At 52.6% G+C, this 27,428-nt stretch overlaps 1 protein-coding gene across 4 annotated transcripts; it reads left to right on the top strand.

Annotated features, from left to right (window-relative positions):
• Mfn2 (mitofusin 2) lies at window positions 1-27,428 on the top strand. Of its 4 annotated transcripts, none has more exons than XM_027947584.2 (20): window positions 1-179; window positions 911-1,051; window positions 1,452-1,536; window positions 6,066-6,244; window positions 9,112-9,247; window positions 13,204-13,366; window positions 13,961-14,085; window positions 14,941-15,049; window positions 15,151-15,258; window positions 16,564-16,717; window positions 16,921-16,988; window positions 17,100-17,221; window positions 18,746-18,872; window positions 19,240-19,344; window positions 19,608-19,710; window positions 20,173-20,393; window positions 20,931-21,086; window positions 23,046-23,242; window positions 24,025-24,159; window positions 25,470-27,428. In XM_027947584.2, exons 4-20 carry the CDS (start codon window positions 6,070-6,072, stop codon window positions 25,537-25,539), a joined length of 2,274 nt encoding a protein of 757 aa, XP_027803385.1. In that variant the 5' UTR covers window positions 1-179; window positions 911-1,051; window positions 1,452-1,536; window positions 6,066-6,069; the 3' UTR covers window positions 25,540-27,428. The 4 variants fall into 4 exon arrangements, with proteins under 4 accessions (XP_027803385.1, XP_071473453.1, XP_027803382.1 ...); XM_071617352.1 differs by having other exon boundaries at window positions 1,469-1,536; XM_027947581.2 differs by lacking the exon at window positions 1,452-1,536 and having other exon boundaries at window positions 5-179.

Consider the following 27,428-nt stretch of genomic DNA (forward strand, 5'->3'; position numbering starts at 1 on the left):
CCCTGAACCTTAGGAGTAATAGAATCCAACTGGCTGATCTGGAAGTCCACCGGTTCATCCGGGCCGAGCGGCAAGCCCGCGGCGGCTGGTGACGCGCGCACTCCCTGCGCCTCCCCCTGGGTGGCGCCTGCTGGTGACGTTGTGGGTGTGATGGCCGCCGAGAGGCCGGGAAGGTGAAGGTGAGAGGGCGAGCGCGCCGGGGTGGTGGGAACGGCCGGCTCCGGCCCGGAGAGTCCAGAACAGCCTGGCCTGGGCCGGTGGGACGCTAGGGCCCCCAGGGGTCAGGTTCCGGCCGGACGGGCGTCCCCACGCTGCGGCCTCGCCTCCGGCCCGCACGGCCCTGCGAGGAGCCGGTGGGGCGCGGGACCCCGGGCAGGGGCGTGGGGTCCCCTGGCGCTCCCGTCGCCCCGCCTCCCCAGACCCCTGCCCTTTCGGTTTTCATCTGGCCTTCTTTTGCTCAGCGCCTGACAGGTGCCCCGGGTCAGTGCGGGCAGCTTGCCCTGCCCTCCCGCAGCCGCCTCGTACAGCAGCCGGGACCCACTGACTTCCAGTCAGTTCCACTGCTCTTCCCCACCACCCTGCCCCGCGACTCTCGTTGGCAGTTTGTCCTCAAGCCCAGTCCTCGTCCTGGTTGTGCTCCCTCCCCTCCCCCTCTGGACGTGCCTTACGGGGCCGCAGGGCACCTCCCTGGTGCACATGGTTGAACACATGTGTGATCAACCTGCACCTGTGTTGTGTTTTCCCCGGGCCATTTGCTCACATGACAGCCCCGCTCCCCAGTACCTCAATGAGTAAGCTTCCCTCAGGGATGAGTCTGTTTGGCTTTCAAACCTGATTAGACATGTTTTGCACATCAGTTGTTTTCCTCTTTTGGTCACCTGTTGACATCTCCCTTTTCCTTTCCAATAAGTCGGGACAGGTGGAGTCAACACAATCAATAGCCAACCTCGACCTGAGACAGCACAGAGGAGAACCCAAATTCTTTTCGTTTTTTTGACTCCAGCCATGTCCATGATGCCCACCCTGTGAAAAGTCTCTTACCATCCAAAAAGTAAGTGGTGCCTGTGACTTCTGGTGCCCTGGATCAGGGTTCAGTGGGAAGGGGCATGCTGCGCCCTCCCTGGCCCTGCAGTGGCAAATTTCTGGGATGGGGTCCTGCTTGTACAGATCTATATGGTGCTTTGCTACCTGCGTTGAACAAAAATATTATATCTCCTTTTTACTTCGTGGAGGATTTTGCTGGGCCTGTTTAAAGGTTGGCAGTTCAGGAACTGGCTGGGATCTCCTGGGCTCCCTGAGGGTAGTCTCTCTCTCCCTTGTTTGTTCTTCTCTACTGTGCTGATTCTTCTCCTCCCGTCTCTGCCCAGCAGAGGTTGGCTCCTTATCACAGCTCTTCTAAGAGTCTGCTCTGCTCCCTTTACCCTGTATACTCTTTTGTTTCAATTTCTCAGCTTCTCCTCTGTTCCAGTTGTGCCAGCAGACGATCCGTGGATCCATTTTATTTTCCCTGCTAGGAGTTGCTGTACATAAAACTGGGTAAGGAGGTGGTGTGGATTCAGGGACTGTGCTTGGGATCCAAACACACCTTGCAGTGAATTTTGCTACTGCCTTGCTTCCACCCCAGATAGCTAATATTCCTCAACTAATAGCCTAGGGCCTGGGTAGAGGCAAAGTTTTTGATCACCTTGAAGTGCTAATAGCAGTTTCCATTCAGAGTTGAGTTTGTTTCCAGTCTTAGGTTAATATCTGTTGTGCCTCTAGCACTTCTGGGGGGTGGAATTAGACTACCAGGATAAATGAACCTTTCCCTAAAGTGTGATCCTCAGAATTTTGAAGGCTGTTAACAAAGAAGAGTTTCTTGACTGAAAAAAAATTTGTGCAATGCTGATCAAATATACTTAAATTGCATTTAAACTGGTCTTCCTTACCAAGGCCTTTACTGTGTTCATGTGTGCCGGTGGAGAGGGGTGGTGGCGTGTGGTGTTGTATAAACTGATTCTAGCATGGAACCCTTTTTACATGGAACATTAGGTATAAATAGAGTTCTGTGGACCATACTTTAGGAAGTACTGCTGTAAACTGTCTGAAACCATAAACTCAAGAACACTTTGAGGCTGTCCTAAAAACCTGGAGTGTGTAATAGACACTGGAATTGGGCCCTCTGGCTCAGCTATGCTTAGATGACAGGTCCCACATGCCTGCAGCAAGCCCTGTGGTGAAATAGGACTATCAGGGCTTTTCAGAGGAGGAACAGGAACCCAGCTGCTCTCTCTGCTCTGGGAGGATAGAGTCAGCAGACAATCCCCTGAGGCAGTGGGGTCTCTATCTTGGCTTTTGTGCACATATTTTGCAACTTTTTAAAAAATATTTTTAATATTTATTTTTTAGTTTTTGGTGGACACAACATCTTTATTTGTATGTGGTGCTGAGGATCGAACCCAGCGCCACACTCATGCCAGGCGAGTGCGCTACCGCTTGAGCCACATCCCCAGCCCCCATATTTTGCAACTTTAGTTATGTTCAGTTTGCCTTTAGGAAGGATTCAATTTCAGAATCTGAAAGGTTAGTTCAACTCTTTTGACTCATGGAACTCCAAATAGATAACTAAAAACTGCTTTTTATGAAAAAAGTGCATTTGTATATCTAGAAATGGCAAGTTTAAGGTGGTGTCCTTGGGAGGGTGTTCACTCACTCATCCTTTATCTGACAGTGGTGCAGGAGGAAGGTAGCAATGGAAAGAGGTCGATCGCTCCTCTGTGAAAGACGGGCTCTCTAGGAGCTCAGGGGACACAAGGTGATTAAAAACTAAAAGTCAGATAAGGGTGTGTGTCCTCTATGGAGGACATAATACCCGAGTTGGTGCTAGAAGGACAGCAGGAGTATGTCAGGATGGTGAGAAAAAGGGTCCAGATAGAGAGGAGAACTAAGTGCAGAATCTTGGCTCGGGAATTAGGAGGGCTGGAGAAATCAGACGGCACGAAGGAGTCAGCAGTTTTAGGAGGGTTTGGGGCATGCCGCTGCAGGTGGGCAAGGGCAGCAGCCTCTAGGCCAGCTGAACTCCAGCAGACCTTTAACCTTGAACCACTAAGCTTTGACTGGTGTGCGTTCCCTTCAATCTTTCACTTACTGAGCACTAATGCTTTTGGTTCATACCCTTTGGGCTTGCAGACCATGATCAGGACTTAAAAGCACCTGCTTCTAAAAGCCTAGCTGTGATCAGGGAACTGGCTTCCTGCAAGCCAGTCACTTCTGGGACCTCGAAGAACTGACCTCTCCAGCTGATCTGTTTGCTTGATAGCCATGGTAGGGAGTGGGGGTGTCTTCCCTGACACCTGGGTGTTCGTGGGGAGAGCCTTATATCTTGCTGGTAGAGTTTCTTACTTTTGCTTTAAACAAAAAGAACTCCCTTTGAGCTCTCACTGTGTGCCACCAATTGCTCATGTCATCGTCTTTAGTCTTCTCAGGGTTGATGTGGTATCTTACTTGTACACACGAAGAGTCCAAGGTTCTGAAATGAAGTGAGTTGCTTTTATGGCCCGAGAGGGAACCGGTAGGGTTGTCACCCAGCTGTTACCTGATTTCAGGGTCATATGCATCGCTACATCATGCCCCATCCCAGACCCTGTTCTCTTCTCTGTGGCTGGCTTTGCTCCTCTCCTGCCTGCCCACACCCCCTGATTACAGTGTGCTCTCCTTTTCTGTTTGAAGGAGCTGGAGAGTCACTTTGTTTTTAGTTCTCTTTCTCAGGACTCCACTGTCTTTTATTTGGGTGTGGGGGGGTACCAGGGATTGAACCCAGGGGCACTCAAGCACTGAGCCACATCCCCAGCCCTATTTTGTACTTTATTTAGAGACAGGGTCTCAATGAGTTGCTTAGGGCCTCACTAAGTTGCTGAGATGGCTTTGAACTCATGAGCCTCCCGCCTCAGTCTCCCAAACCACTGGGATTACAGGTGGGCACCACCTCACTGGACTCCACTGTCTTTTTTAATTAAAAAAAAAACCAGGCCAGGTACAGTGGTGCACACCTGTAATCCTAGCAGTTTGAGGGGCTGAGGCAAGAGGATCACAAATTCAAAGCCAGTCTCAGCAACTTAGTGAGGCCATAAGCAACTTAGCAAGACCCTGTCTCAAAATGAAAAATATAAAAGGGCTGGAGATGTTCTCGTTGGTTGAGCACCCCTGGGCTCAATCCCAGGTCTCCCCCACCCCCAACCAAAAAAAAAAAAAGAAGAAGAAGAAAGCTGTGTGGTTCTATAGTGTCATGGAGGAGGAAGGGGAAACAGTAGTTTCCTCCCAAGGAATCTGTGACGCTGCAAAGAAATTGTATATTTGAGCAACACACATGGATTCCTGTCTCCCTGTGTGTCTGTGTGTCCTGCCTACCCTTTGGGATGGTTAGTACTTTTGCGGGGAGGGGCGTGATACTTGGAATTGAACTGAACCACATCCCCAGTCCTTTTATTTTTTATTTTGAGATAGGGACTCACTAAGTTGCTTCTGGCCTCACTAAGTTGCTGAGGCTGGCCTTAAACTTGCAATCCTTCAGTTTCAGCCTCCGGAGCTGCTGGGATTACAGGTGTGTGCCTGGCTGGGATCATCAGTTCTTGGGAGCCAGCTTTAGCATTCATCTTTGGGTGCTTTTTTCTGAATGTTTCTTCTGCTTCTTTGCTCGGCACCCTTTGGCACTACTTGGGAGTTTCTTGTGTGTGCTCATCCCTGAGCACCTGTCTCATATTCCAACTAGACACTCAAATCCGGCTGGGCTGCCAGGAGGGTGGCTGGGAATAGAGTGCTACAGTCGGGCACACACAGTTCACACGCTGCCTCTTCCAGGGAGAGGCCTTTACCTTTGACCTCAGGATGGGAGGGCTCTGTGAGGCAGTGGCTCTGTGTGAGGACTCTCAGGAAGACCTGGCAGGCTCCACTTTTGGGGGCAGGGATCCCAGCCATGCCTGGGAGCTACTTTCTCTGGAATATTCACCTCTTGACCTTAGCCAAGACCTCTAGGTCTTTGGAGTCAAGTCTCACAGCCCCTAACATGTTATTGCTGTGAAGGGAGAAAAAAAGTATACAAAGATGCATGTGATTGAGGGAAGCAGGAGAGCACCACCCAGAAACAAGCTGTTAACGCACCTCGTGTTAACAGCGCCTTTCACAAAATAGTAGTTATATAGTTTTTTCTTTGGTTTCCAAATGTTCTATAGCATACATGTGTTAGACTAGGAGACCAATAGATGTTTTCTAAAATAAGTTTTAGAAGTAGGTATTTCTTACTTGAGGATCACTCTTCTTTGTTTCCATCCCTCCAGCAAACAGACAAATCCTGTTAGGAATTAGGGCCACCCGGCTCCTGGACAGCAGAGTGGCAGGGGGTGGGGTGGGAGTGGACATCACTGACTTTGAGCAGCACTTTGCTGACGCTTTTTTTTAGGTGTTACAGTATAAGAGATGAGTCAGATTTCTGTTGCACTTTTCTTCCTTAGACTTGGAGGAGGGCTTCTGATGTCACTCAGGGTTCCACCCCATCACTCTCTGAGGTGCTTGTCAGCTGCTCAGCAGGCGAGGAATGGCCAGTGGTGGGCCTGAACTCAGGGCTGTGGCTCCAGGTGTCTGAGTGCCCTTGCAGCAGGTCAGGAGACTGGCCTGTGTCTTGGGGGCCCCCTTCCTACTCTGATGTGCTGGTTCTCGTCTTGCCATCTCTTGAGTGTATGCTGGTTGCCCCAAATTCCATTTTGGGAGGGGTACCAGGTATTGAACTCAGGGGCCCTTGACCACTGAGCCACATCCCCAGCCCTATTTTGTATTTTATTTAGAGACAGGGTCTCACTGAGTTGCTTAGGGCCTCACTCTTTGCTGAAGCTGGCTTTGAACTCGTGATCCTCCTGCCCCAGCCTCCCGAGCCGCTGGGATTACAGGCTTGTGCCACCACACCCTGCTGGTTGCCCTGTATTCTCGATAGAACTCAGAACTGGTCCTGGCTCTCCTCTTACCCCATGCCATGCCCACAGCTGACTGTCCCAGGTGGCTGTTCCTGGGCTCACTCACACGGTCTTGTCTTGCAGCGCAATGTCCCTGCTTTTCTCTCGATGCAACTCCATCGTCGCAGTCAAGAAGGATAAGAGACACATGGCTGAGGTGAATGCTTCCCCGCTCAAGCACTTTGTCACTGCCAAGAAGAAGATCAATGGCATCTTTGAACAGCTGGGGGCCTATATCCAGGAGAGTGCCACCTTCCTTGAAGGTAAAACTGTCACCTGCTCATCAGGCTCCCTTTGGTCCATTGAGATGGTTAGCAGGATTGGGGAGTGAGGAAGTGCAGCCCTGCTTTTGAGGAACTCATGCCAGGGGGGTCGTCACCCTCCGCCATGCTCTGCTCTTGGAATCCTGTGGAATAGGGCTCCAGGAAGACGTGTGAACTGTCATTTAAGAATTGATTTAAGAATTCTGCATGTTTTGTTTCATTTATCTAAAATGCAAGTCGGTTGAGGCTTGAGAATTGTCCTTGCCTTGGGAGTCACTGAGCAGCTTGTGGTCAACTCGTGTGTTCTCCCTGGCCAGGACTGGCTGCTGTAGTGCCAAGCACTGCCAGGTGTTGGTTATCCCAGACAGTGTGCCCTCTCGTATTTTTAGTCTGGTGACAGGACTGTGAATAGGGAGCTCCTATTACCTCTGCCTTTTCTACTAGTTACTAATTTGAGCCCTGCCTCTAGTTCCTGCTCTACCGGCAGAGAAGGACTGGTTCCTGGAGCCCCATTTGGTCTGATGCCCACTCTGGCCACTAATGTCTCAGGCTCTGGGTCTAGAAGGGCACCATGGCTGCAGGTCCAGGGATCGTCTGAAAACCCAGTAGCTGAGTCTTAACTGCCCTTGGTTTTCTCATTTGAGAATGACAGACTCAGTGAGACCAGGCATTTTTGGAACCCAAGGAATCTAGTGGAGATCCACAGGGCTCACCCCTGGCTCCGGTGGGCCGCCTTCTCCCCATCTTGCCTTTCGTCAGCTGAGTCACTTGGCTTCTCTTGTTTTCCACGCCAAGCTCCTATGTGAGGCTTCCACGAAAAAATCGGGATTGTGTCCATTTTCATCAGCTTGTCTGTGCCCTGCCCTTTGTATGAGACTGATGCAAGAGAAGGTGCTCCCTAAATATTCAAACTCTAGCGGGGCTGGGCTGGGGCTCGGTGGTGGAGCACTCGCCTGGCATACATGAGGCACTGAGTTCAATCCTCAGCACCACATAAAAACTAAATAAAGGCATTGTGTCCAACTACAGCTAAAAAACAAAAACAAAACTCTAGGACTGGGGATGTAGCGTGGAGTAGAGCACTTGCCAAGCAGCCATGTGGCCCTGTGGCCCTGGGTTTGATCCCTATCACCACAAAAAAGTATAGTAATAATAACTTAAAAAACTGAATTTTAAAAGTTTTTTTTTTTTTTCTTTTCTTTTTTGGTACTGAGGATTGAATCCAGGGACACTTAACTGCTGAGGCTGGCTTTGAACTTATGATCGTCCTGCCTCGGTCCCTGGGATCACAGGCGTGCGCCACCACGCCTGGCTTAAAGATGTGTGATTGGAGGGTGGAGTGAGTCCAGCTCACCACCTTTCCATTTGGCAGCAGCTCCGCTGTGCCTGGCCTGCGCTGTCAAAGCTGCTGCTCTTCTGGAGCCCAGAGCACTCAGTCGATTCTTGGGGGGCGGTGTTTATGTGACAAGTGCTTTGATTTCCCTTTTTTTGAAAGTAGACGGCCTGGAGCGATCCCTCCCGGTTGCCATTGCTCTGGGTGGGGAGGGCACCCAGGGCTGACAAGGGCCTGGTGGACTCCTGGCAGTTGCTTTTGTGTAGCCATGTGCTCGAGGGGCGTTGTGAAGGCCATTTCATGTGCCCATATAAGGGAGGAACTTGAGGGGTGGTGACTGGTGAATGGGGTGGGGCTTGTTGACGTGGTCACTTTCTTTGGTGGCATTAACTGTAAGGCAAACTGTGCAGGCTCTGACGTGTCACTTGTCATGCTCTGGATGTTTTGAGAGTGGTCAGGGCAGGGGCCTGTCAGCTTGGTGGTTTGTGGGAGTGTGCCAAGGGGCCAAACGCCATGTCCTCTCCAGCCAGGTGCTGGATGGGATGGGCCAGGATCTTGCTCAGGTGTTTGATTCTGGGATGATCTGCTAGCCTCGTGCCTGCCGAGGCCACTAGGAAAAGCAGTCCTGTGATCTAGGTACCCACTCGCTCAGCCAGCGTGTGAGCACCTGCAGGACACAGACTCAGACAGGTCAGCCTCCCGTAGTAGATGGACAGACAGGTCAGCCCCCAGCAGCACTGTAGAGAAGTTAAGTGCTGAGAGGAGAGAATCCAGGAAGCTGTGGGAATGGAAAAGGGGACCCACTCAGGCTGGAGTGTGTGCCCAAGGGAAGCTTCCTGGGGGCTGAGCCATCTAAGCTGCACCCAAGGCCCAGTAGGAACAGGCCAGGGTGTTCCAAGTTCATCAGTTCATCAGAGTGTGAGAGGGGGTTGGGCAGTGCCCACAGAGCCCAGAGGCTGGTGTTTGGGAGATGGTGAGGTGGAGTGAGAGGCAGTGGGGCGGCAAGAGACCAGGCTGGAGGGGCCAGCAGGACCACTCAGGAAGGACCTTGCACAGTGACGGAGTGGGTAAGAGCCCAGACACCAGGGTCAGGTTTAGATCCCCACTCTGCCATTTACTGACTCTGCCATGTAAGTAAGGAGGACCGAATGCGGCCACATGCACACGGTGCCTGAGACAGGTGCCTCAGCCTGGTGCCAGGGGAGAGATTTGGGGCCCAGGAGCAGCAGCATTCAGGTGCCCCAGTGCCCTCTCGGCCCTTTGACTCACTTGATCCTCACGGTAGTCTCATGAAGCAGGTTTGGCTGTTGGCTTGTGTGCCTGTGGGCACAGAGCTAGGAGGCAGGCAGGACTGGCGTGGGCACCTGGGCGGTCTCGCTCCCACCCGTATTCTTAGCTGCCACCCGGCAGAGCCACAGTAGGGTGCCATCAGGGTGGGCTGGAAGTCCTGGTGAGCACAGCTGCTCGCTGGCCCTTCCCGCCTGTGCCGTGGAGCTCCTGCCCATGCCGTGGCCCGTTTTCATCCCCGCTCCAGACACCTACAGGAACGCAGAACTGGACCCCGTTACGACAGAAGAGCAGGTTCTGGATGTCAAAGGCTATCTATCCAAAGTGAGGGGCATCAGCGAGGTGCTGGCCCGGCGGCATATGAAAGTGGCTTTTTTTGGCAGGTGAGTCTTTGAAGCCTTCACAGCTTCCTGGATGGGAAGAGGAGGTGAGGGGGAGGGAGGGAGGGAGGCAGGCCCTCCGAGCAAGGTCACAGCCAGAGTGTGCCCAGGCAGGGAGTGGAGGGCAGTCCTGAGTTCATTACTCTCTCTCTCTTCCCCTGGTGCTGGGGATGGAACCTAGGCCTCCTGTATGCTGGATGAGTACTCTATCCCTGGGCCACATCCCTAGCCCGCATCACTCTTCTGATTTTTATTTTTTTATTTTTGGTTCTAGAGATTGAACCCAGGGGCATTTACCCATTGAGCCACATCCCCAACTCTTTTATCTTTTATTTAGAGACAGGGCCTAGCCAAATTGCTGATGCTGGTCTTGAGCTCACCACCCTCCTGCCTCAGCCTCCCAAGCCACTGGGATTATAGGCATGCACCACTGCTCCTGGCTATATTTTTTATTTTGAGACATAGTTTTGCTAAGTTGCTGAGGCTTGCCTCTAACTTGTGATCACCTTGCTCCGGCCTCCTGAGTTGCTGAGATTACAGGTGTGTGCCACCATGCCTAGCTTTCCTTATTTTATTTGTAAAATATTTATAAGATAAAATGCATCTTTTTGTGCGGGGTGGTACAGGAGAGTGAATCCAGGGCCTCTTGTATACTAGGCATGAGCTCTCTCACTGAGCTATGTCCCTAAACCCTAAATTAACCATTTCTAAGTGTATATTCAGGAGTGAGTGTGTTCATATTATCATATAACCAGTATTCAGAATGTTTTCATCTTACAGAACTGAAATTGTCCCCACTAAACAGTAAGTCCTCATTCTCCCTCTCTCCCAGCAGCCCCCATTCTACTTTCTATCTTTAAGAATTGAACTATTTGGGGCTGGGGATGTGGCTTAAGCTGTAGCGCGCTCGCCTGGCATACGTGCGGCCCGGGTTCGATCCTCAGCACCAAATACAAACAAAGATGTTGTGTCCGCCGAAAACTAAAAAAAAAAAAAATATTAAAATTCTCTCTCCCTCTCTCTCTAAAAAAAAAAAAAAAAAAAAAAAGAATTGAACTATTCTGTATGTGCCCTGCCCTTTGTATGAGATTGGTGCAAGAGAAGGTGTACCCTAAATATTGAAACTCTAGGGGGGCTGGGCTGGGGCTCAGTGGTAAAGCGCTCGCCTGGCATGCAAGAGGCACTGAGTTCAATGATGGTGCACACCTGTAGTCACTGGCCTCAGCAACTTAGCAAGGCCCTAAGCAAACTAGGGAGACCCTGTCTCGAAATATATCAGCCAGGCAAGATGGTGCACACCTGTAATCCTAGTGACTTGGGAGGCTGAGGCAGGAGGACCACAAGTTCAAGGCCAGCCTCAGGAACTGAGTGAGACTGTCTCAAAATTAAAAAAAAATAAAAAGGGCCGGGGATGTAGCTCAGTATTAGGCACCCATGGGTTAAATCCCCCAGACCAAAAAAAATAAGAATTTGACTATTCTAGGTTCCTCATGTGAGTGGAATAGCACAGTCCTTGTCTTTTGGTGATTCCTTCATCTCACTTAGCATAGTGTCCTCAGAGTTTTCCACGTTATAGTTGTGTCAGAATTTCCTTCCTGTCCGAGGTTGCTGCTCTTCTTCTGTGTGTGCAGACTGAGCTTTGTTTATGCTCTCATCTGTCCGTGCACTCCTGGGCTGCTTCCACCTTTTGGCCGTGATGAGTGACGCCGCCTTGAACATGGGTTTTATCTAGTCCCTGCTCTCAGTTCTTTTAGGTGTACATAGAAAGGGAATTGCTGGGCCATATAGCAATTGTATTTTTTAAAAATTTTTCTTTGGTTGTAGATGGACACATACCTTTATTTTACTTATTTATTGTCATGTGGTGCTGAGGATTAAAGCCAGTGCCTCACACATGCTAGGCAAGCGCTCTGCCACTGAGCTACCACCCCAGCCCTAGTAATTGTATTTTTCCTGTTCTGGAGAACCACTGTACTGCAGGAGCGACTGTGCCATGGCACATTTACACCCGCAGAGCAGAGCACAAGGACTAGGTTTCTCTAATTTTTGCCAACACTCCCCCACCTACATACAGCTGAGGATAGAACCCCGGGTGCTCTACCACTGAGCTACATCATTAGCTCTTTTTATTTTTTACTTTGAAACATGATTTCACTTTATTGGCCTTGAACTTTGTGATCCTCCTACCTTAGGCTCCAGTGTAGCTGGGATGCTCATGAGCTCACACACACAGACCCCCACCTCAGCCCGCCCACCCACCCCTGCCCTGTTCTGGTTTTCGATTACCACGTGTGAAGTAATATTGCATTGTGGGTTTTGCTGTGTTTGAGATGGGGCTTGCTGTATTGCTTAGGCTAGTCTTGAACTCGGGGGCCTTAGTAATCCTCCTACCTTGGTGCTGGGACTGCAGGCCTGCCAGTGTGCCTGCCTCCCATTGTGAGTTTGGAGTTTTTTTGGGTTTTGGTGCTGAGGATTGAACCCAGGGCTCATGCATGCTGCACAAACACTCTCCCCAGCCCCTCCCTAGCGGGTCTGATAAGCATTTCTCTAATGAGGGGTGGTGTTGAGCGTCTTCATGCACTTACTGGCCATTTGTGTATCTTCTTTGGAGAAATTCCATTCAAGCTCTTCACTTATTATTGAGCTGAAGGACCTTTGAGGAACACTCTGTATTGGTAAAATATTTTTTTCCATTCCACGCCTACTCAGTTGATTGTATCCTTTGGTGCAAATAAACTACTATTTCAGTGTAGTTTAATTTGTCTATTTATATTTTTTGACTGTATTTTTGATGTTATATCTAAGCAATAATTGTCAAATTCAGTGCCATGAAGCTTTTCTCCTATTACAAGAGTTTTATTTTCAGCTTCTTATTACACTGTGGAATCTAGAAGACACTTAAAAAAAAAATCAAAATCCAATACTGTGGAAAGGCCCCAAGGCATATTGGATGCCAGGTACACGGTGGTAGCTGAGGGAATAGGCCCTGTGGCCTTGGTGTAGCCCCCAGCTCTCCTGGCCTCCCAGTCCTTCATTCTCACCTCCCTTTGACCAGGAGCAGTGCTGGTCTTGCTGCATGCAGGAAGGCCCATGTGGCTCCGAGGTGTGTGATGTGGCTGGGAAGCCTCTGCTCTGCTCTGAATGAGCGTGAGCGTATGTAGCATTTGGGGAGCTGTGACACCCAGAGTGGACAGGACACTGAGGAGAGCCACCTTAAGCAGAATTTGGAAGTGGGTGGGAAAGGTGGAAAGATGAAGGAGTCTCCCCTGCAGCCGGGCACTCACAGCTGGGATGGAGAGGTGGGGCCTCGTGGGAGGAGGAGCATGGTGGGAAAACAGCAGCCAAACAGGCCCACGTGGAAAACAAGTCTGTGAGGTCTCTGGCGATGGGGGTCTTTGGCCAAGCTCATTTAGACCAAGGAAGACGGCCCTGAGACAGAGGCCATGGTGTCAAAGGGAGTGCCTTGTGTTCAGAGAGGGGCGTCTCCATCAGGGCTGCTGAGCTACTTCTTTTTTTTTTTTGAGAATTTTAATATTTATTTTTTAGTTTTTGGCGGACACAACATCTTTGTTTGTATGTGGTGCTGAGGATCGAACCCGGGCCGCTCGCATGCCGGGCGAGCGAGCTACCACTTGAGCCACATCCCCAGCCCCAGGGCTGCTGAGCTACTTCCTGAGTGGAGCTGGGTTATTATCCAAGGGCAGTTTGCCTGGGGGGGCAACACGTGGCACAAACCCCTTGCACGTCTGAAGTGATGAACTGGGGCATGGCACAGGCTCCAGCCAAGGGGCCTTGCCTATTTCAACAAACCCTAGGATCCTCTCTGCCTCTCTTGGTGCTACCTGGGCGTCGGTGGCATTGCAGAGAACAAGTCCCCAGACCTCCTGCTCAATAACTGCATGTGAAAGCCAAACCTGTGGCTTCTCTGGGCTTCACTGACAGCCTTTATTGCCTCCTAGGACGAGTAATGGGAAGAGCACTGTGATCAATGCCATGCTCTGGGACAAGGTTCTGCCCTCTGGGATCGGCCACACCACCAATTGCTTCCTGCGGGTGGAGGGCACAGATGGCCACGAGGCCTTCCTGCTCACGGAGGGCTCAGAGGAGAAGAGGAGCGTCAAGGTGGGTGCGCTGCTGAGGCAAGGCTGGCCCAACCAGCCCATCCATGTGACAGGCTGGTGCCACCTCCCAGAAGAGAGCCACGCCTCCCAGTGGTGAAGATGGGAAACCCTGTTTCAGAGGAGAGAGCAGGCACTGGAGAGGGCCGGAAGGCGGGAAGGTGGACAGAGCGCCAAGCAGCTACCGTGCACGCCTGGCCCTCACCAGGGCTCACTGCACTAGGCAGGAGGGGAGTGAGGCCGCTCCTCCCGGGGTACCCCAGTGAGAGCTTCCTGGGTGGCTGTAGGATTCCCACACCCATCTGGGGTTGTCGCACTTTGATTCTTCTGAGTGGCAGCTGCATTCTCACTCGGGGCCAGGTGCTCGCTATGATTCATAAAGGATTAATCCATGCGCAGCGCATGCAGCTAGGCAGCTGTCGGGAAACAGGCTTAGAGAGAGGAGAGGAGGCAGTTCTCACAGGTGGCTCCCAGCTTTCAACTTTATGTGTTAAATGAGGAAAAGGAGCAGCCCATGGGCAGCCCTCCCAGGCTCCGGCACCAGAAGTGGGCCTGGGCTCTTCCTTGGCCTCATCTTTCTTTCCTCCTCCACCGTCAGACTGTGAACCAGCTGGCTCATGCCCTCCATCAGGATGAGCAGCTGAACGCTGGCAGCCTGGTGAGTGTGATGTGGCCCAACTCCAAGTGCCCACTTCTGAAGGATGACCTTGTGCTCATGGACAGGTAAGAGGGGAGGAGCCTGGAGGTCCTGGTTTCCCTTTCTGCATGACCCAGGCCCAAGGCCCCAGCAGTCTTTGCTCTGCTCAAGCACTGCTGCCTTTCAGAGGCTCAGCTAGTCCTGCCTCTTGGCTCTCCTCCAGAGCTGGACTGTCATACCCACTGGTATCAGTGCCCTGCACATGTCCTGTTCAACAGATGGGTGGAGAGCTCAAAAGTGGGGAAGGCCCTCAATCCATCCCAGTACTGAGGTGTGTGTGGGTGAGTGTGTGTGGTGGGAGTTGGGGTGCTTCATTCTTCTTGACACCTTTGCCCCAGCTATGGACAGGTTCCAAAACTGTACCAGGAAATACAGCATTGCTGCACTTACCTGGACTCTCATAGATATAAAAATTCACTTTAATATCTATCCCTAGAGTAAAATCATAAGTCATTACTTTTTTTTTGGTACTCAGGGGCACTCGACCACTGAGCCACATCCCAGCCCTAGTTTGTATTTATTTAGAGACAGGGTCTCCCTGAGTTGCTTACTGCCTCACTGAGGCTAACTTTGAACTTGTGATCCTCCTGTCTCAGCCTCCTGAGCTACTGGGATTACGGGTGTGTGCCACTGTGCCCGCCATAGCCATTACATTTTTATAAGTGTGACAGATGTGTGTGCTAAAAAGACGTTTCCAGGCAATCTGGAACGACATGAAGTGGGAAGTGAAAGTTCCCCCAAGAAGGCCAGACCTTCTTCCTCTCCTCCCTGGCTTTCTCTTCTCTGGAGGCTGCCTCACAAGACCCAGATTTGTTCACAGCAGGAAGAACAGGGCTTGTGCTCTGTGGCCGACCATGTTGGTTTACCCCTGTCACCTTTAGCCCTGGAATTGACGTCACCACAGAGCTGGACAGCTGGATTGACAAATTTTGTCTGGATGCTGACGTGTTTGTGTTGGTGGCCAACTCAGAGTCCACCCTGATGCAGACGGTAACCCTCCTTTGCCTTCTCCACGGTCCTGGCTGGGCAGGTGGCTGGTGGGGCCTTGGCTTGGCACAGCTCCTCCCCCTGAGGCTCACCCCCTTGTCTAGGAGAAGCAGTTCTTCCACAAGGTCAGCGAGCGTCTCTCCCGCCCCAACATCTTCATCCTGAACAACCGCTGGGATGCGTCTGCCTCGGAGCCGGAGTACATGGAGGAGGTTGGTACCTCTTGGCTGCTCAGGGGGTAGCACTCTGTGGGAGCTTTGTCTACCCTGGCCACCTCATGCACCAGATATAATGGCTTCCCTGAATTAATTTCTCACCAACGATTGCCCGGTGTTCCCTGTGGTATCTTCTGATGGCATTGAAAGCTCCCTTCCCCTCTCCTGTTCACTTTCTTAGATGACCCTTGTTGAGTGGCTCTCCCCCAGGTCTGAAGACATCCCCCAACTCTGCGTCCTTGGGGCCGTGTTTGCTCATTTGGGTTCATTAAAACACACACGGGCTGGGTTAGCTCAGTGGTAGAGATCTCACCTCGCGTGCGGAAGGCACTGGGTTCAGTCCTTAGCACCACATAAAAATAAAGGTATTGTGTCCATCTACAACTAAAATAAAATCTTTAAAACACACACACACACACACACACACACACATAGTAAATGTGGAATAGGCACAGCCTTAGGAAGACATCTGACATCCAGGAGAGAAACGTTAAAAAAGGAGAGGGTGATGGGTTCTGCTGACAGCTCACAACTCTTTAACTTTATGTGTGAAATGAAAGAAAGGGCAATAGATTGGTGATTTTGGATTTCCTTTGTGGAGCCTGCAGTCAGCAGATGGGAGTCCAGATTTTGGCTGATGCAGGGCAGTAATCCAACCTCCCCCTGTGGGACAGGTATAATAAGTATTGCGGGGAGGATACCTGTTAAGAGTGCCCTACGTGTGTCTACGAGAGGCTGTTATTTATTTTGTGGTGCTGGGGATGGAAACGGGCCCTGTGCACCATAGGCAAGTGTCCTACCGCTGAGCCACTTCCCCAGCCCTACTTATCCCTGGAGCCCTAGGACATCAGCGCTGGGAGGGCTTTTCTAGTGGTGCCACTCACTGTATGAACGAGGCCCTGGGAAGTCTCAGCTGATCAGGGCGGAGAACCAGGTTTAGGTTCTTGACCTCCTAGTTCCTTTCTTCTGGGGCACCAAAGTGTGACACTAGATAGAGTCTGACAAGAGGCAATTTGGGGCCTTTCTAAGTGTTTCTGCTTGTACACATAAAGTGTCCTTGTGAGGCCATACCCCAAGACACTCCCACGATAACATTTGGTTCTGGGAATTGTGGTGGCTGGAGAGCAGAGATGGGGTGATTTTCACTGTTTATGTCTGTACCTTTTGAGAGTTTGTACCTTTTGAGAGTCATGTGAACATATTACCTATTTTAAAAAAAGGCAGTGGGGACTGTGGGCACCATCCGGAGGGGCTCACCTGCAGCCCACCATGGTCACATATGCCCCTCTGCTTGGGGTCCAGGTGCGGCGGCAGCACATGGAGCGCTGCAGCAGCTTCCTGGTGGATGAGCTGGGCGTGGTGGATCGAGCCCAGGCTGGGGACCGCATCTTCTTTGTGTCTGCCAAGGAGGTGCTCAACGCCCGGATCCAGAAGGCCCAGGGCATGCCAGAAGGAGGTAACGCAGCTGTGTTCAAGGTGGCGGGTCTTGCAGCAAGTCAGTAGGTGGCAGTCACTCTGGGGTTGGGTTGGTGAGAAGAGCCTGTGGGAGAAGACCTTGCTGTCCAGCCAGTGTCCTGTGTGGTCGTAGTTGTGGCCCCTGGGTTCCCCCTTTCTCCTGCTGTCAAGCATTTCCTCGCTAATGCAGTGCAATTCTCCTAGGGGGCGCTCTTGCAGAAGGCTTTCAAGTGAGGATGTTTGAGTTTCAGAATTTTGAGAGAAGATTTGAGGTAAGTCCTCTGATCCTGGTTTCTGGTGATTCTCCCAAGCTCTCCCGGGATGTTCGCTGGGGCTGTAGACCCTAGGTGGCCCCCGCCTCCCTCGGGCTTCTTTCGTTCCAGGAGTGCATCTCCCAGTCTGCAGTGAAGACGAAATTTGAGCAGCACACAGTCCGGGCTAAGCAGATTGCGGAGGCGGTTCGCTTCATCATGGACTCCCTGCACATCGCGGCTCAGGAGCAGCGGTGAGAGCCCAGGAGCGCAGACAGGCAGAGAGGGCGCTGAGGAAGGAGCGGTGGCGCTCCGTCCCACCCGGGTCCCTGATGGCAGGCTGGCTCTGGGTTCCTGCCAGATCCCTTCAAGCCTGGTGAGGCGGGCCTCTGAGTGTCTGATTGTGCCTCCTGGCTTGTGCAGGGCCATCCCCTTTGGTGGAGATCTCAGCTGTTGTCCTGCCTGGTACTGTCACCAGTCTCAGTGCCTGAACGTTTTTTTTTTTCTTTTTGGAACCAGGGATTGAATCTAGGGGGCTCAACCACTGAGCCACAACCCCAGCTTTTTTCATTTTTTATTTTAAGTTAGGGTCTCACTAGGTTGTGTACAGCCTCATAAGTTGCATCCAGCCTGAACACATTTTTTAAAAACTTTTAAATTACTTAAAAAAAAAAAAAGCACAGAGAATAATATAAAAACACCTTGCTTCTGCCACAGAGTTAACATTGTTGATTTATGTTAAAACGGAAAAGGGTGTTAAGTACCCTTTGATCTTTGACCCTTTCCACTCCTCAGGGGCTCCACAGTTATGAATCTGTAGTCCCCTCACTTGTTTACAAACTACTTTTTAGCTGGGCATGGTGGCTCATGCCTATGAGCCCAGCAACTCACAAGACTGAGGCAGAAGGACCGCAGGGTCCAGGCCAGCCTCAGCAACTCAGCCAGGCCCTGTCTCAAAAACTAAACAGGCTGGGTGTAGCTCGGTGGTAGAGGCCCTGGGGCCCACCAGACAGGGCTCTGCGTCAGTCTCACAGGACAGATGGGTGGCTGCCCATGTGCTGGTGTGCCTGTGCCTCTGCTGCGCCTTGCTCCTTCCAGGCAGCGTTGTGTCCCCTCGTCCTTGTCGGAGCTCGTGCGAGTTCCTGAGTGCTGATCGCCATAGGGAGTTCCACTGTGGATATACCTCATTTTCCTGGGTTGATATTTTTTTAGGCTTCACTTTCCTTATGCCCTTGCAATTTCTGCCGCAGGGCCGCGTGCCTGTGCGTGCTTGCTCGCTTTCCTAAGTCTTTCTAGGACCGATTCCTAGAGGTGCAGCTGCTCTGCCATAGGGTGGGTGTGTTTTCGTTTTTACTCAGCTTGGCTTTGTTGCTATTTCCCCAGTGTCCCCCCAACACTGCCTGTGGCAACTCCCACTTCCGCAGCTCTCCCCACAGCTCCAGGCCTGACCGCTTTTCCTAGGCATCTGGTGGAGTGTAGTACCTCTTTTTAATTTCATTTCCCTGCTTACCGGTGAGGTCAGCACTTTTTCCACATTACTCAGCAGCACCTTTTCTAAACCCCCTTTAGTCTTCCCCTCTTTGTCAACATCTCTCTAACAAATGGAAGATCGGGGAGCACGTGGTTGACTCCCTCTTGCCTGGGAGGGAAGCTCGTGCCTCTGTGTGTGCGTGAAACCTGCCCGGGCAGGATGGCGGGTGGCCCATGCTGCCTCCCAGGGGCCCTCATACTCCCGCCTTTTGGCACGTGGCCTTCTGACTGGTGCTCTTTGCTTGTAGTGTTTACTGCCTGGAAATGCGCGAGGAGCGGCAAGACCGGCTGAGGTTCATCGACAAGCAGCTGGAGCTGCTGGCCCAGGACTATAAACTTCGAATTAAGCAGATTACCGAGGAGGTTGAAAGGCAGGTGAGACTCGAGGAGGAGGCACTTGGGGGAGATTTCAGTGGCATCCAGGGTATAAGTCTTTCTAGGACTGATTCCTAGAGGCGCAGCTGCTCTGCCTTAGGGTGCCTTGTCAATTCATCTTGTCATCTCAGGGGCTTCTCAGCTTTCCAGGAGGAAGTTAAGGGTATGGAGCTTCCCTGGGGTTCCGTTGTCCACTGTGTGACTCCTCCTCTAGGTGTCTTCCATGCCTGATGGGAGATTGATTGACCTGCTTCTCAGATTGTAGATGAGCCAAGGTGCTGCTGGGAGGGGAAACCGTCTGCGAGACTCTGAGGCTAAGGGACCGCAATGCTCCCTGGTGCTCAGCAGCGCGCTTCCTCTGCTGTAGGTGTCGACTGCGATGGCCGAGGAGATCAGGCGCCTCTCTGTGCTGGTGGATGAGTACCAGATGGATTTCCACCCCTCTCCAGTGGTCCTCAAGGTCTATAAGAATGTGAGTCATGAAGCAGCGGTGCTCTGGCCGGGGCCCCCTGGATTCTCTTTGGTGGGGGGTGAGTGCCACGCTGACGGTAGTTCAGCTCCAGCTGGTCTGCAGCAAAATGGAAGGAAGCAGGGTCACAGGAGCTGGGCTGCCTCACCTCCTTGGCTTTCATGGTGAGCCTGGGTGACCAGACTCAGGGTCTCCTTGTTCTTTGGCCTCCCGGAAGGAACTCTGACGGGGATGCCTCTTCTCTTAACCTCCCTCTCCTGCTGCAGGAGCTGCACCGCCACATAGAGGAAGGGCTGGGCCGCAACATGTCCGACCGCTGCTCCACGGCCATCACCAGCTCCCTGCAGACCATGCAGCAGGACATGATAGGTTAGTGCCCCAGAGGAGCTTGGGGCTGGGGTTCTGGGGCTGCCTAGGAATCAGGCCAACGTGGAGAAATAATGGCCTTTCCTTCTCTGCCACCTTTGATGACGATTCACTTGGTACCTGTACACTCCTGGTGTGCGCTGTGGGTTAACTCACTCTGCTCCTAGACCTGGGAACTGCCCTGAGTTACCAGATAGGATTGCCATAGGCAACAATTTGGCCTGCTCCCATAACCCACATGAGGCATGGGGGTAGCAGGTTTGGAGCCTTCAGTTACACAGGGAAAGATGGCCCATCTGTCATGGTGAGGTATTCCCCCAGGCTGACTCATCCTGGGTGTGGACGAGTCCTGGGAGGGACTGCTAAGCAGCCTTCACTGGTGTGGCCTTGGTCCCTGGGGCTTGGCACTGGGTGGCACAGTCCCAGCTGATGTGCTTTCTCCCTGTGTGTTTGTGTCCCTGACAGATGGCTTGAAGCCCCTCCTTCCTGTGTCTGTGCGGAGTCAGATAGACATGTTGGTCCCTCGCCAGTGCTTCTCCCTCAGCTACGACTTGAACTGTGACAAGCTGTGTGCTGACTTTCAGGAGGACATTGAGTTCCACTTTTCTCTTGGGTGGACCATGCTGGTGAACAGGTTCCTGGGCCCCAAGAATAGCCGGCGGGCCTTGGTGGGCTACAGTGACCAGGCAAGCAAATTCCCTACCCCAGGCGTCCCCCAGGCTGTCAGCTATGGCAGTGTGTACCACCCCTGGGACACCGCAGTTAACACTACTGCCACAGACCAACCCGGCGTTGTCCTAATTTCAAATGCTAAGATGATTTTTTTAAAATTCACATTAAAACAAGTAGGTAACTGCCAAGAGGAGGTGACTTTTCACATAGTCATCTATACTGCCATCGTAAAACGTAGACTTTAATCCCCACCCGGAGCCCGTGCATCCTGGCTTTCCATTCACGCCCCACACTTTGGAAACAGCTGCTGCGGGCCGGCATGGCTGCTGCTCCCGTCCTGTGGCCTCTGGTGCTGAACTCGCCAGGGCCATCAGGAGGCGTAAAGCCTCCTCTGTGAGGTGCAGAGCTCATTTCCCCTCTTTTTGCCTCTTGGATGTTGAAGAACTGTTCTCTGTGTCCCTGTCCCAGCTCCTCTAGCCTTGAGGGTCACTGAGGCTTTTGAATGTGAGGTTTGTCACATTCTTCTCACTCTTTGCCATCTCTTTCCTCAGGTTCAGCGTCCCGTCCCTCTGACGCCTGCCAACCCCAGCATGCCCCCCCTGCCACAGGGCTCGCTCACCCAAGAGGAGCTCATGGTCTCCATGGTCACGGGTTTGGCCTCACTGACGTCCAGGACTTCCATGGGCATTCTCGTGGTTGGAGGAGTGGTCAGTGATGAGTCTTGCTTGGAGTGGGATGAGGGGCCTGAGGGCAGGGTCTGAGGAGCTTTGTGCTGGAGGTGGCCTCTGTACTGGTCCTCGCTTCACAGTGAGCTGAGTGCTTTCTATGGGAGCTGGGGCCTGAGCCCTTCAACATACGTTACTGGCCTCTTTAAGCCTCACTCAGTAATCAGGTGTTTAGCTGGCACCATTCCCACTTCCCAGATGAGGAAAATCCGCAGTGGCTTAGTACAGCTGGGATTTGATCCATGCCCCATCTGACTGCAAGGCCTGGGTCACACAGTGAGTAGGGGAGTGACCCGAGGCCTTAAAAACCTGGGCTCTAGAGAACTAGGCTTGAAAAAAAGGGTTCCTCATTAGCAGGTGGGAACTTGGAAGTGCTTGAGATGGAAAGAAGCCATGCTGGACCTGGAGCCGATTCTCTCCTCCTCCTGGTTTTGTGGCCCCTTCCTTTCCACTCCAAAGTAGCTGGGCTTCTCCACGCCCTGAATGAAGACACACTGCTGCTGGAATCATTTACACCTGAGATTTTCTTGATGCTCTGGCAGGTTCCTTCCTGGACATTTGACAGTGGTGGCAGAGGGTGCTTGTCATGAACATTGCCAGAAATTGCTTTCCCCAAATGTAGGACAGGCGGGACACAGCAGAGCCCCTTCCCTGGGACTGCAGGCGGCGGGTGCTCTGGTTCCTTTCTCAAGATGGTGATGACTGTGGCAGGAGGGTCACAAGCTGAAACGTTGATACCTGGCAGTCTTGTCCACCCAAATAACCTGCTAAGTGGACACAGACCATAGGCCTCTTTGGTGAAAGAGGAAACTGTATAAGGGGAATGGCCTGCGTCCGCCCAGCAGGGACAGCGGGCCACAGGAGCCTCACTGTCCGGCTGTCCCCAGCTCCTTGGTGCAGCCTCATGGCCTTCAGCCATGCCGTTGCACATCAGACCCAGGGAAGCCATCTGCCCAGGTGCTGCACACAGCCCTGCTTGTCAGTGTCACCACAGTGAGCTGTTACGCAAGCCAGCTGCAGTGGGGCAGTAGCTTGGGAGGCTGAGGCAGGGGGATTGCAAGTTCAAAGCCAGCCTCAGCAACTTAGCAAGATTCCAACGCAACTCAGCAAGACCCTGTCTCTACATAAAATATACAAAAGGGATGGGGGATGTGGCTCAGTGGTTAAGCACCCTGGGTTCAATCCCTGCTACCAAAAAAGGAAAAAAAAAAAAAAAAAAAGCACATCAGCATTTATCCTTAAGGCTTCTGCTCAATAGTGGTAGAGTGCTTGCCTAGCTTGTAGGGGGCCACGGGTTCAATCCCTAGCACTGGGGGAAAATAATCTGCCTGCTTAGATCTGGGCTCTGGTCCACCCTATGTGAGTCTTGTCGTGGCCAACACTGTTTCCCTCCCAACTGGAGAGAGTCCTTGCCCTCTTGGCCTCAGTGGGGTCAAAGGAGCCATTAAAAGAAGGCTTCCAGGGGCTGGGATTGTGGCTCCGTGGCAGAGTGCTTGCCTAGCATGTGTGAGGCACTGGGTTCAATTCTCAGCACCACATATGATATAAATAAAGGTCCATCAACATCTAAAAAAATATTAAAAAAAAAAAAAAAAGCTTCCATTGGGCACAGTGGCACACGCCTGTAATCCCAGCAGCTCAAGAGGCTGAGGCAGGAGGATCGTGAGTTCAAAGCCAGCCTCAGCAATTTAGCGAGGTGCTAAGCAACTCAGTGAGACCCTGTCTCTAAGTAGAAATAGGGCTGGGGATGTGGCTCAGTGGCTGAGTGCCCCTGAGGTCAATCCCTGATAAAAAAAAAAGAAAAAAAAAAAGGGGGAGCTTCCTAGTGTGACACTAGGCTCCTTGACTGGGGCTCTTTGGGCAGTCCTGGGAGTCTGGGCCCAAAAGGACAGGGGCTGGGGTCAAAGGGGCTCTGCCCTGGGTGACCATGTGCCCCTGCAGGTGTGGAAGGCAGTGGGCTGGAGACTGATTGCCCTCTCCTTCGGGCTGTATGGCCTCCTCTACGTCTATGAGCGCCTGACGTGGACCACCAAGGCCAAGGAGCGCGCCTTCAAGCGCCAGTTTGTTGAGTACGCCAGTGAGAAGCTGCAGCTCATCATCAGCTACACGGGCTCCAACTGCAGCCACCAAGTCCAGCAGTAAGCCGTCCCAGGGGCCTGGGGAGGACTCCACTCCGGGTGGGTCAACCCAGTCTTCCTTCTGGTGGGTTGAGTGTCATGGACCCTAGGTCTTTAGCCGGGCAGTGCCAGCTCAGGCCAGGGTAGGGACAGAGGTCTCAGGACATAGGTCTCTGGTCTCCCAAGGAAGGAAGAAGAGGGAAGAGGGAGGACACGTCTCTTGTCAAGGAGTTTTTTAAGGTTGTCCTGGGGAGGTGACTGTGGGTGTAGCTTTGAAATCCTAGATGGCAGCCTATTCTTCACGGCACCTTGGGGTTGGGGCCTGCTGCCTGCCCTGGGCTGGTAGGGGGTAGGCGTGCCTGCGTCCTCCTCTCTTGCTGTGTGGCAAACCTTTTGCTGGTCATTTTGCACCTAACTTTTTGTTTACTTTTCTAATCTTTGAGGTAGATAAAATTATCTGCATCTCCTTTTTCAAAATAAGGAAACACATTTGAAGAATAGTCCCTTGTTCTAGGCCACTTGGCTGATTAGCGGCAGAGCCAGGCTCTGAATCCCAGCGCTCTTGCCCAAACTGTGACCTCTGCTCTGTGCTGCCACTTCTCCTGGCCATGGCGATAACAAAGGGCTTGGTGTTAGGGTCGGTCACATTTCAACAGAGGCTAGGAAAGACTCCACGGAACTGGGATGGCAGGGTAGGGGCAGGGTAGGGGCAGGCCCAGTGGCAGCCCACCTGGAGTGGCCTGGCCACCAGTGGCGTCCTGCCTGACAGCTGCATGCCCAGTGACCTCACCTTTCTCCCTCAGGGAGCTGTCTGGGACCTTTGCTCATTTGTGCCAGCAAGTTGATGTCACCCGGGAGAACCTGGAGCAGGAAATTGCTGCCATGAACAAGAAAATTGAAGTTCTCGATTCACTTCAGAGCAAAGCCAAATTGCTCAGGTAAGGTGGGACCCTGGGACTCCGCTGCTGTCTCTCAGGGACACAGACCTCTCTGGAGGGACCTTAGCCACACGTGTTAGATGTCTGCCAGGCGCTGCTGAGTGCCAGGCTCAAGACAGCATCACTGCCTTTGAGGCACCTGCAGTTGGGGCAGGACATGGTGACCTCCTAGGAAGGAAGCTGAAGGGGACCATGTGATGGCCGTTTCTGGGCACCTGTGGGCACTGCGGCACCTCAGCACTTCATGGCTGCTGTTTCATGAAGCCGCCACTGTGCCCTCGGGCACGTGTTGGTAGCTCCATTTCTAAGCAGGACACTGCCTGTAGAGGTTAGTCCTGGTCTGGGCTCCCACAGGAAATGGTCGGGCGAGGCGGGGCCCAGGTGTGCATGGTGGTAGCAGCCTCCATGCTGGGTGCTGATTTTCCATGCACACGCCAGACCGCCACCCGTGTGTGGTCAGGGTTTCTGAGCCCAGGAAAGGGGCGTGCTACCATGTTCACCCACAGGGGCAGGATTGGAACCCAGATTTCCAGGTGCTTCACTGAAAGGCAGAGCTCCCATTAGCAGTTTTCCGGAAGGAGCATCAGTCAGAGGAACCAGGGGTCCTAGCTTCTGGCCCAGCACTCAGCTTCCCTGTGTGTCACTGTTTTCATCTGTGAAGTAGGAGTAGGAGCTCACGGCAGCCACAGCTGAGGATGAACGTGCCCTGTGTCAGTCCTTGGCTGGTGCGGCCCATGATAACATCAGCACACAGGGACCCTGTACTTCCTGCCCTCGCCCTTGACATCAGAGGCCTGTGGGGTGGCAGAGCCAAAGGGGTGGCACTTCAAAGGGTTTCAGCTCAGGCCCCCTCACTGGTGGCGGACTTTCCCTTGCCGTGTAGACATGTGCCTCCCCATCCACCACCCCGGAACGTCATCTCCCAGGGACATGCTCCTCTCTGGAGTGCAGGAGGGGGGCGCACTCTGCTGCTTTTCAAAGCCAAGGACAGGGTCGCTGCAAAGGGCCACAGATAGTGCCCCATCTTCTTGCTCATTAGCAGACATGCTGACTCCAGCAGCTCAGGGACTTGCCCTGGGCCGCACAGCAAACATGGGGCCTGAGAGGCAGAAAAGCCTGACTCCACTCCATCACTGGGGATCTTGGCAAGTCATCTCCCTCTCTGGGCCCCCTTTCCTCCTCTGTACTGGGGGGTTGATAAGGGTATTGGAGGATTAAATGAGGCTGCCAGTCACTTGTCATTGCATGTAGCTAGTGTCACTGTTACCTGTCCACAATTGCCATTGTTAAAAATGACTATGTCTTTGCAGGAATAAAGCTGGTTGGTTGGACAGCGAGCTCAACATGTTCACGCACCAGTACCTGCAGCCCAGCAGATAGTGGGCGGTTGGAGCAGGGTCCTCGTGGGGAAGGCGCTGTCACCACCCTTGGCATGGTGGGCTCCCTAGGCACGTCAGCTCCGGTCCCTGGCCACCCGAGAGAGTGAACGTATCCACTGTCTCATACCGTTTTGAGCCCTTCAGCACTAGTTATGTCCCCTCCCCTGACCTGCTGCTGCAGGAAGGTCCCCTGGCTCTGGCCCCTACAGGAGATTTTAATGATGACCAGACTGCATGGCATCTGGAGTCACAGCCAGGCCCTTCTCTGCTTCATCAGGTTCACTTGATGAAAATCATTTGCTTGATAAGTTTTCGGGTGTCAGTCTTGCAGGATGACTGAAGCCTTCGGGGGCATCAGGCAAGCACCCACCTTCCTCCAGCTCGTGCCACCTGCCCTCCTTGCACCCCAGCTATCCTGCAGAGAGAGGCCACATTGAGAGTGACTGGAATTCCTTCCCAGAAGCATTGGAAATGCTCCTGGAAGCCCGAGTGTCCCAGAAGGACTTGGGGCTTATGTCACCTGGTCATTTGGCTTTAGTGCTCTGTCCGCTTGCAAGCCTTTCAGATGTGTTGGTGGCCACGCTTGGCAGCCCTGAGCTATAGACTGAGGCTGAAGGCAGGGCAGCACTACAGAGCCAGTGGGGGATGGGGGGAGCTCAGAGAGGGAGTGTGGAGGGGTCTGACGCTGGTGACAGTGACGCTGTCAGAGCAGGTGGCCATCACCACAAGGAGGAGGGACTTGCCTCTCTTCTTGGGATGGCGTTCCTCACTTTGGATTTGGTCCTTGGCCTGCATAGTTTGTTTATTGTTGATGGGAGCTGGTTTGGTCCAGGTGGTTACAGGATGGTGGGAGGTGGGGCCTTGGTGGCAACTGAGAAGAAAAGGCCCTGCCTGGGAGGCTGGGGAATGTAGCTGGTGCAGAACAGGGGCCTCCGCTGACCTTGTTCTGAGAAGCTCCTGAGCCTGAGAGCCCTACCCTACTAGCTTGGTTGCATCCCCTGCCTTGCCCCAAGCCACCCACCTACCCTCTGGCCTGTTTCCTGTTCCTGCGACTCTGCAGTTGGCCACAAGATAGCGTGGGAGACCCAGCACCCTTCATCCACTCTCCCTGACCCTCAGAGCTTTCCTGACACACTGGTTTCACCTTGATTTTGAGAAATGTTCCCTGCCCTTGAGTTTTGAGGTTATTACTGGTTAAAGTGGGGAAGTTTCCTGTCACCAAGGTGTTAATGCAAGACCAGGTCAGAGACATCCCAACAAACCTGCACGGTGAAGCCCAGGGCAAGGCTTGGCAAGGGAAGCCTTGTCCTGCTGGTCCATCCAGCCATTGCCCGTGTAGTTGGTGCAATGAGGAAAAGGAGTTGGTGGGTGACCACACGGCTGATGTCTTTTCCATGTCCTTGCTTGTCCTTCAGCCCCTCAGTCACTTTGAGGGACAAAATGATGGACTTGGGCCAATGTCGGCATGTGGTGAGGTTGTTCTGAGTGTTTTGCCAGGCCTGGGCCCACAGGGTCACCTCCCAGGGAGTCAGGAAGAATCAGTGTCACACAAACCTATGAATTTTGTGTTCTTTTTTGAAGGAAAAAAAAACAAAAAAACTTTTTTTCAGTGTAGCTCCTGGGGGATAAATGAAATTTTGAGCTTCTTATACAATAAGTAAAATTAAATTCACACCACCGAGTGGAGACGATTTCTGAAGGAAGTGTGGCAGAGGCACTTTAACTAGATGCTGCTAACCTTGTTCTATTTCATGTTCGTTTCTGGAGCGCAAGGCGAGCTCGACCCAGCGAGTTCTCTCGAATGTATTTAAGGTGTTGTATTTGCCTGAATTCCTCCTGTATCATTGCTGATAATATTGGAAACTAAAATAAAACCTAGTTGGAACCCTG

This window comes from Marmota flaviventris, chromosome 10 (assembly GCF_047511675.1).
Source record: "Marmota flaviventris isolate mMarFla1 chromosome 10, mMarFla1.hap1, whole genome shotgun sequence".
Classification (NCBI taxonomy): Eukaryota; Metazoa; Chordata; class Mammalia; order Rodentia; family Sciuridae; genus Marmota; species Marmota flaviventris.

Bases quoted from the DNA above. Each gene is read 5' to 3' on its own strand.
- Mfn2 (XM_027947584.2), top strand. From the start codon at position 6,070: ATGTCCCTGCTTTTCTCTCGATGCAACTCCATCGTCGCAGTCAAGAAG. The intron at 15,259-16,563 runs GTTGGTACCTCT...CTTGGGGTCCAG, and splicing joins AGCCGGAGTACATGGAGGAG to GTGCGGCGGCAGCACATGGA. The intron at 16,718-16,920 runs GTAACGCAGCTG...CAATTCTCCTAG, and splicing joins CCAGGGCATGCCAGAAGGAG to GGGGCGCTCTTGCAGAAGGC.